The 10,679-nt window shown below is 33.5% G+C and overlaps 1 protein-coding gene across 1 annotated transcript; it reads right to left on the bottom strand.

The window, feature by feature from the left end:
• Nucleotides 1-473: 473 nt before the first annotated feature.
• On the bottom strand, nt 474-8,369 carry LOC139500892 (uncharacterized). The gene is made up of 4 exons (XM_071289783.1): nt 8,180-8,369; nt 4,387-4,528; nt 2,961-3,143; nt 474-994 (listed from the first exon to the last, which is right to left on the bottom strand). The coding sequence occupies exons 1-4, from the start codon at nt 8,234-8,236 to the stop codon at nt 489-491; spliced, it is 888 nt and encodes a 295-aa protein (XP_071145884.1). The 5' UTR covers nt 8,237-8,369; the 3' UTR covers nt 474-488.
• Between the last annotated feature and the right edge of the window lie 2,310 nt (nt 8,370-10,679).

Below are 10,679 nucleotides of genomic sequence, written 5' to 3'. Positions count from 1 at the left end.
AAATTGTATTCGCGTTAAAGCAGGCACCATTTGTTTAGCATAGACAATCCATGAACGTAAATAACCGTTTTAGTATATCAACATATGTATGCACCTTTTGTAACAGATCGGATATGTAAATAGGCAATATCCGGCGCAGATTCCATATCCGTTCCAAACATGCTCCGTAATGCTGCACTTAATATGAGTGTAGTGTTACAAAGTATTGAACGGAACGGATATGGTCTCTGCGCCGGATATTGGTTAATAAGTAGAACTATTGAGTTCACTACTGGTTCGGGAAAATATGTGTCCCTGTAAAACATATTCCAATTTGTCTTTAAATTAGTTCAGTTTAAAAGACAAATCAAGACAAACTATTATGTTCATGCAGATGTCATTGTATACTTAACGTGCACATTCCACAACTCAATATGATAATTTATAAGATAAAATATGGTCTTTGATCTATAAAATAAGACAAAACAAAAGCAACAAGATTCATTTCTTTAAAGCTGTAATAAAGAACGTCTTTTGAACTTTCCTACAAAGCAGCCGAGTATGTCAAATAAAACAATTAGAAATGTTATAAAACAAATGACGACGACTCCAACATATCCTATGGATGTTGCCGATACACGATCATCTGGGGCTGATGTCTTGGAACGACGCATTCGCGATGTATTGTATTTGTTAACACTCAGTTCCTTTTTCATTAAGTCTAATTCTGGCTTCAATAATACTCTTAATTGATCAAGAGTAAGATTCATTCCACGTAAGAAATCCCATTTGCCTTTTCCAACCTTAGAACAGGGACACGGCGTGCATTCAAGTGAACTGATTGGTTGAACAGTAGTGACCTCTGACTTTTTCAATAATGCAGTTACTGTCCAATCGGTGGACAGCGCTGAAGTTTTCACTGTTGGTTCAGTTGTTACTGTAGATGTCTCAGGTGTTGTCAATTCTGTAGATGTCACCACTGAAGTTATAATTTCTGTGTTTGATGCTGGGGCTACTATCAAAATATAAATTATTCGAAATTTTCACAAACTTAATAATTTTGTATATTTTCATTTAATTTAATTGAAATATATTATCAAAACATATCTTTTGACAATTTTTTATATCTTTTGTCGCTCACTTATTCATTTGAGACCTTACAATACTAGTGCTCATGTATTATTTTAATTATAAAAGGAAACAAAATGAGGTGGGAAGTAGAATTCCCACTAATACGATATTATCTACACCCATCTAAGACTTTCTCATGCGTTCAACCATTACACTTGTTAGATAATAATGTCAAGAGTACAAGAAAAGACCAAAACACAATAACATATAAAATTGAGAATGGAAATGGGGAATGTGCCAAAGAGACAACAACCCGACCAAAAAAAAAAAACAACAGCAGAAGGTCACCAACAGGTCTTCAATGCAGCGAGAAACTCCCGCACCCGGAGGCGTCCTTCAGCCTAAACAAATATATACTAGTTCAGTGATAATGAACGCCATAATAATTTCCAAATTGTACACAAGAAACTAAAATTAAAATAAATTCAAGACTAACAAAGACCAGAGGCTACTGACTTGGAACAGGCGCAAAAATGCAGCGGGGTTAAACATGTTTGTGAGATCAAAACCCTCCCCCTATACCTCTAGCCAATGTAGAAAAGTAAACGTATAACAACACGCACATTAAAATTCAGTTCAAGAGAAGTCCGAGTCTGATGTCAGAAGATGTAACCAAAGAAAATAAACCAAATGACAATAATACATAAATAACAACAGACTACAAGCAGTTAACTGACATGCCAGCTCCAGACTTCAATTAAACTGACTGAAATATTATGATTTCATCATATGAACATCAGGCACAATCCTTCCAGTTAGCGGTTTAGTATCATACCATCGTAACATATTAACATGACGGGATGGACCGAGTTACGCCAAAATGGTATTAACAATAATGGTCCAAACAGTAAAGATTAACAGTTTTTAAAGACAATTTAAAAAACACTATAACACGTAATTTAGATGATAAATAACATCAGTACCTCAAATCCATACTTACAGAGCACAAGTATCATCATTTATTAAGTTGATACGGAAAATATATCGACAAGGTTTTTTTTATCCTCCGATTAACTGTTTTTTAAAGACGATACTTTCATTGACATAAAATTTTAGTTTTAGTAGGGCAAAATATCTCAACATTATTTGCTTACAATGTACCTCAAAACAAATTATATTTAAAGCTTACTCATAGATCCAACCCTGCTGATGTGTGCTTACCTTTTATTATAATGGGTTTGTTACCCATGTGCTTAAGGGCATACGATACAGTTACAGGGGAGGTAATGACGTTGCTAACGTAAAATGTCATTTTCGCGACGTCAAACTGTGACATATCGGGAAAAGATGCATTTTTCGATCATTCAAACGAATTTAATTGGAAAACGAGTGCATGGACCCCTATGTTTTAAAACGACATTTTGTTTCATTTTGCAGGGAGATTATGTGGACCAAATTTTATAAAACTTTAATAGTGCAATTTTTTTAATTTTGATTAATATACAGCAACAAATGACCATTTGATAAATATGAGTTATTTCTGAAAAAAAAGAATAAACTTTTAGGATACTTATAAAATACAGAAATTACAAATTAGTTAACAAAAAACAACTTGTGTTTATCTTTTTAAACAAAAAAGTTATGCCTTTCTATCGAAAGGCGAAGTACGGCCACAAATCCGAATTTTGGGTAAATGTACAAAATTTCGACCTCATTTAACTCAAAAAGAAGCACATGAAGGTATATTTTTTATTACATATTTGATTTAATCAGGCAAAAAATAGCCAATATGGAAATTTTCATTACACTTTATATACGGGACCAAAACTGTATCGTATGCCCTTAAACACAAAACACTGCTGGTAACCACTGCTAACTTCAAATGATGACGAGTGGTAAATAGTTCCTACCTACACATACTGGTGGAGGTGCTAGCCATGTACCACCAAGCTGACATATTCTGGTTCCCAAATCTCCAGCTGGCAACTGGTAACCAAATGCACATGTGTATGTCACTTCTGTACTGGGCACAAAATTAGTATTAGTTGATGTTATTGTATATTCGTTTAACCCAGGAGATGTACAATTTATATCTAAAAAAAAACCAGAAATAATGCAACATTTTTATCTTAGATATCTCACATTTTACCAACTTTTTAATGAACATTAAATAACTTTTACCCATAACAACTTCCGGACCTGAAAAAAGTGCATTTTTCTGATTTGCAGTTTTTCCATTTGCAAGTTCTATAATAAAACAGTTGTAAATTCACACAAGCACAAAGACAATAACAATCAAAACCAAGGAGTAAACAAAGACACACAAAAACCAAAGGATATTTACAGCAACAGTTATACATAATTATTAAGAAACAACACGAACTCCACTAAAAACCTGGAGTGAAATCAGGTGCTTCGGACGGATAAGCATTTCCTGCACCGTATACTGTAGAATTCCTTTTTTGTTTAGATTTCATGTTTGGTAACAAACTGCTGGGCGATCAGTATCCTCGGGGATTTAAAATTTAATAGCTTGTCACCTTCGATGAATATGTGTCTACGGCATGTCCGAACCAACATCAATGTACAAAAGAGTTTGTAGGTTTGTCATGTAGATCTGATGCATATGCAAATAGGGATTCAGGTTTAGAGAATATGCCGATTAAAATGTAGGATCTAGAATCAAATATTGCCTCATAGTATTTATTGATTAGCATTTCTTTAGCAAGGTTCCAAATTTATATTCACAAAAATACCTTTAGCGATAGACATGATGAATACACAAGAGAAATTCAATCGTCACCTGAAGTCGATTAAGCAGTAATTAACAATTCATAGCCTTTATAGCTTTATAAATGTTTATCATATATATTATGGTGTGAGATTCCCCACAGAAAAAAACTTATGTCAAGGTTTCTAAAAGATAAACACCTATATATAATAACATCTGATGCAAAATTCTATGATTACTGTTTCTTTGGTATGTTTGAGGCCAAAATATCTATATTAAAACCTTAAGGAAAACCAGATCTAAAAGGACTAAATCAAAGACTTAAATTAGAACAAATATTTAACTTGTTTAATAATGTCTTCAAAACTTTCAATCTAAAAAACTCCATGTCTCATGGTAGTGCTGAACTACTGAAATATGATTGTATTGTATTAAAAAACATGTTGTAAACTTTATTAGAAAATATGACCTATAGTTATTAAATCCTGTGTCAAATGTCTCAGGGATAGTTGTTTCTTTGGCAATCATACCACATCTTCTTTTTATATTTAATGTGAATTCTCTATTGCTTTTATTTAACAGCAAGCAAATAATAAACAACTTACATTCATAAACAGAATTTCGATAGTTTCCACCACAAATTTGTGACGAATTCCCTAGACATCCTCGATTACATTCACTATCAGTTGTCTCATTGTACACACCTGAATTGTCTAAGGAATTGCCACAAAAACACTCAAACGAATACTGTAAAATAATAAATTATTTGAAAATTAAAGAAATATGGTATACATGCTTATAAGACCATTGATATTTTTAGACAGAAGGTGCTAAATGTAAACGATAATATGTAAAAAGAATATACGAAATGTGAATTATGATAAACTGTAGCCGACACCAACCACTGAAAAAGATGCATTTCACTTTAAACAGACACCCCTGGAATTTGATAACGTGTAACCGACAGGAACAGGGACAGTGGACGAACTGAGACACAAAATAACAAACTGATCACTTTGACAAAAAAACCTGCTGTTCCTTCATCGCAATTAGTGCATCAGACATGTTGATGGTGTTTTCATACGGTTTTCACCAGCGCAGTAGCTTATACTGAAAATACAGATATTGTGTTATCAAATTTGCTGTTACAAAATTTTGAACTTAATATTTCTCACTGATGCAAAGATTGATTACTTACCCACGCTTTCGTTATAATTTTCATGATTTTTTGTTTTAGAAGTTCAACCTTTTTTCGAGTTTGAAATAGTTTAGTTTCAAGCATCACTGAAGACACATTTATTGTCGAAATGCGCATCAGGCGCCAAAAATGTGGTACTATATTGTTATTTCTACCACTAGGTCTATATGTGAAATACAACTTCAAAATACTGATGGTTCCAGTCGAGTATTATGCGAGATAATGTGCTGAGCGCGAGTCGGAAGAGGTAGATACTCTTTCCAAATGGACTAAGGCTGTGAGGTCGTTGTTCAAATCAGTATTAAGAAACTGAATGGGTCTATCAATACCCATGCTACATCAATATTTTTAAGACCTAAATGTTACAAAACACTTTTCCTACCTCCATGACAAATATGTGGTTGTCCCCGCAGATAAATCCCTAAACAACATCGCTTTTGTGTGTAAAACTCATTACATAAATAATCAATGAATGATAAATGAATCAGTATTGACAAGTCATTTGGAAACTCAACATATACCCTCAAGACACATACCAAAGAGGAAATCATAGGTCTGTTCTATGTTCCTTTTGAATGTCAACCAAAGATGAAGAACTGGATCTTCCATCACTATATTGGATACCTAAACTACATAAGTGTCCTTACAAACAACGGTATATTGCTGGGTCTTCCAAGTGCTCCACGAAACCTCTTTTAAAATTGTTAACATCTATTTTATAAGCAAAACGTTTGGAGGACGTGTTTTTCAATAGACTGTCGGCTTTCCAATGTGCCCCTATTCTTACCAACTTGTTTCTGTATTATTATAAGACTGACAGGAACTTCTTAGAATGAAAAATAAGAAGTTAGCAATATTCTTCAACTTTATTTTCCGCTATAAAGATGATGTTCTCTCACTAAATAATTCAAAATTTGATGACTATTTTGAACGTATCTATCCAATCGAACTAGAGATAAAGGATACAACAGATTCAGCAAGGTCTGCCTCATATCTTGACTTACATCTAGAATTGACAATGAAGGTCGGTTGAAAACAAAACTTTACGACAAACGAGATTATTTCAGCTTCCCAGTTGTGAGCTTTCCATTTCTATGTAGCAACATTCCAGCAGAGCCTGCATACGGAGTAAATATCTCCCTATTGATACGATATTCTCGCGCTTGTATTTCCTATCATGCTTTGCTTGATAGCGGGTTGCTGCTCACAAGGAAGCTTTAAAACCAAGAGTTCCAAACGGTGAAGTTGAAATCATCTCTCCGTAAATTTTATGGACGCCATCACGAGTTGGTTGACCGTTATGGAAAAACCGTTTCACAGATGATATCGGATATGTTTCTTACGTCCTGATAACAATCCCCTTTCCTTTTCATGAATGTGACCTACCGAATAAGACTATTTACTGGGTTTGTAACAGCATGAGCAACACGACGGGTGCCACATGCAGAGCAGGATCTGCTTACCTTTCCAGAGCACCTGAGATCACCCCTATTTTTTGTTTGGGTTCGCGTTGCTTAGATTTTAGTTTTCTATGTTGTTTCTTGTTTACTATTATTTGAATGTTTGTCTTATTCATTGTAAGCCATGGTGTTGTCAGATTATTTTCAAAATATGAGTTTGACTGTTCATCTGGTATCGTTCGCCCCTCTTCTATACCTCTGTTCGATATCTGATGGTATCACGAACTCAGTAGCGAGGACTTCAATACTGACATAAAAATAAGAATATTGTATTATCATAATGTGATGATGCAAAATTAGGAATATATTAAGTAATACACTCACCCATACACACATCACTTAAAAGACATTTATTGTCGAATTACGCATCTGGTACATAAAAAGGTACGTAGTTATTATTTCATTTATATGTTTGTTGGATATTTTTAGTCCAATCTGTTGATTTTAAAAAAAATTTGTGGACTTGGCTTTTTGAATAGGAGTTCGGTATTATTGTTATTTTTTCTAATAATGAGATATATTATTAACCAATACTAAAATTAACAATTGGATAATCAATTTATTTATTGTTGAATATTAAATGAATAGTCTTTATAAAATATGTTGGAGATATTGATTACGGGAAATACATATTATATTTATTGCATATGTGAGTTAGACCACGTTAGGATAATAATTATATAATAATGGTAAGTTCTAAGTGTCTCAAATTTTCAATATATCAGATAGTCTCCCAATTGTATTTGCATTGCATAATTAGAATGATCTACTATCAGGCAAAGCTAATGGTTATCATACAATAGGTGTTGTTTTATAAAATGTGCTAAAATTATAAAACAAAAAAGTTTTTCTGTCGTGTATTTTGTTCTGTTTTGTTTGTTTGTTTGTTTGTTTGATTGCTCAATCAACATACCTGTAACCCCAAGTACCTGTTACCCATACACAGCTGTACACACATCTCAATCAACATACCTGTAACCCCAAGTATCTGTTACCCATACACAGCTGTTCACACATCTCAATCAACATACCTGTAACCCCAAGTACCTGTTACCCATACACAGCTGTTCACACATCTCAAACCAACATACCTGTAACCCCAAGTATCTGTTACCCATACACAGCTGTTCACACATCTCAATCAACATACCTGTAACCCCAAGTATCTGTTACCCATACACAGCTGTTCACACATCTCAATCAACATACCTGTAACCCCAAGTATCTGTTACCCATACACAGCTGTTCACACATCTCAATCAACATACCTGTAACCCCAAGTATCTGTTACCCATACACAGCTGTTCACACATCTCAATCAACATACCTGTAACCCCAAGTATCTGTTACCCATACACAGCTGTACACACATCTCAACCAACATACCTGTAACCCCAAGTATCTGTTACCCTAACACAGCTGTACACACATCTCAACCAACATACCTGTAACCCCAAGTATCTGTTACCCATACACAGCTGTACACACATCTCAATCAACATACCTGTAACCCCAAGTATCTGTTACCCATACACAGCTGTTCACAAATCTCAATCAACATACCTGTAACCCCAAGTATCTGTTACCCATACACAGCTGTTCACACATCTCAATCAACATACCTGTAACCCCAAGTATCTGTTACCCATACACAGCTGTTCACAAATCTCAATCAGCATACCTGTAACCCCAAGTATCTGTTACCCATACACAGCTGTTCACACATCTCAATCAACATACCTGTAACCCCAAGTATCTGTTACCCATACACAGCTGTTTACACATCTCAACCAACATACCTGTAACCCCAAGTATCTGTTACCAATACACAGCTGTACACACATCTCAACAGTCATGTTGTCATTGACATTTACTGTATTAAACATTCTGTCAGAGTTATCAATGTAGCAACCAATGTAATAAATATCTAAAAGTAAAAATCACATTGCGAAATCTCTGAATTTGCAGGCAAAAAAATAATTGTTTTTGACCAGAAACTTTCTAAACACGTTTACTGCAAGCTACGATTCAAATGGTATATAACCATAAGGAGCCATTGTTTACATCAAATTCATAGACACACAAACGTTCTAGATCCGGGGATGCGGCCAATTTAAAGGGACACTAGCTACGAGATATAGAAAAAAAAAGATTTTTTTTTCAATCATTAATGAAAGTTAAAAGTTAACGTAAAATAAAAATTCGATTTTAGCAGCCAGCTTGGTTTAATTTGTCAGAATAAGCAAAGGAATATTGCTAATGCATCATTCACTTGCAATTTACTAATTAGATCTCACTAAATCCGTATTAAAAAAAACTTTAATTGAACCTCTTACTCGAGATGGGTTAAACATGAACTAGGCGTATTCAGCTAGTCCATAGAAAAGAATGACAACATTGTAAGTAAAACCAGGGTAAACCATTTAATTGACGGATTAAATCTTAAACAGGTTAAAACGATTTTTAACATATTTTTTAACCTATAATATAAAATCAAACAGACCTGGTAACTTTCAATTGCACGAGTTCGCTATCTATAATTGTTTATGTTTATGTTTATATATCGGGTTATATAACGTCGGCAGTCTTCGGAAGATCACATCGATGGGATTAGATGGCATGTTGACTAAAATACGCACGATATGCTAATACAAAATATTGATTTTATGCACCGTAAATTATTTATTAAAGACTTTTTATATTTCCATACACGTTTTAGTATGTTATAAGTTGAATATGAGAATATGAGTTAAATCGGTGAACTATAAATATGTATTTTAAAAATATATTTTTCGAAAAACTGTTACAAATTCTGAAATAAAATTGTACAAAAGCTGAAGTTTCAACACGAATAATGCACAAACAAGTAGCTTAATTTCTAAGTCGATATGGCAAAAATTTGTTTGCACTAGTAATTATATTATGATTTTTGTTTTCTGACTGTATCGAAAAAAGCCCTTCAAATCTTACTGAAAATCTGAACTATTCGTAAACCTTCTACTTTTACCAAAAATGTTTCTGTAATTTCTGAAATCTGCATTTTTATGTTTCGGAGATTAAATGAATAATCAAACAGAAAAATAGATTGCGACGATTCATCAAAATCTAATCATATGAGAATACGCTGACGGAAGAATAAAGATCCGTTTTGGAGGGAACAGTATACTTTTTCGTTTTGGTCCTTTTGAATTTTGGTCTCTTCATTTTGGATAAAAGGGTGATGATGATAAGATTTTTAACGATCTTAATTATATAGCTATATAGCCCTTGCCCGGTCGGTATCAGAGTGTTACTTTTAAAGAGTGGGAAAAGACAGACAGAAGAATATAAAATACTGAACGAACTCTCGACGGAAAGTACCTTATCGAATGGCAAAATCAAAAGTTCAAACACATCAAACTATTGATAACATATTCTTGACTTTTATAGCTAGCTAAACTTCTCACTTGTATGACAGTCGCATACAATTCCATTATATTGATAACAATGTGTGAAAAATCAGACATATATAATAGCTAAAAATGTAAAACAAATAGTGGTACAGCAGTCAACAGTGTGTTTAATACAAATGGTTATAAAACAAGCAAAGAAAATTAGAAAGGCATATATACAAAGCACATTAGCAAAAACTATTGACAAGAATACAACCATTTACTGTTGCACAATAACACAATATATAAGTACCAAGCCACGTCGAAGGATATTACCAAACATATACTTAACAGTAATAATTCTCAAGATGATAAACAACGTCAGTACTTGAATCCATACTTCAAGACCATCGTGCATTATTTGTGAAGTTGATACAGAATATCCATTAAAAAAAATTAGACTCACAAAAATACTTAACTCCGAGGAAAATTCAAAACGGAATGTCACTAATCAGATTGTAAAATCGAAAGCTCAAACACATTAAACGAATGGATATCAACTGTCATATTCCTGACTTGGTACATGCATTCTTAAATGTTGAAAATTGTGGATTGAACTTAGTTTTATCGCGCTGAACCTCTCCCTTTCATGTCATTCGCATTAAATGTCATTATATTTTACAACGATGTTTTTAGAAAAAAGTACGAAACGCCTCTGGTTCATTATCTTGCATAAAAATAGCACCAGTACAAACTCAAACCCAATTTAATATTATATGTTCTTAATTTCAGAAATTTACCTGTAATGAATAAACATCAGAAAAAAAATACCTCATTTTCTTTTGCGTTGATACATTTGTGTAATGCAA

Source organism: Mytilus edulis, chromosome 13, assembly GCF_963676685.1.
Source record: "Mytilus edulis chromosome 13, xbMytEdul2.2, whole genome shotgun sequence".
Lineage (NCBI taxonomy): Eukaryota > Metazoa > Mollusca > Bivalvia > Mytilida > Mytilidae > Mytilus > Mytilus edulis.
This window is presented reverse-complemented; position numbering and strand designations above follow the sequence as displayed.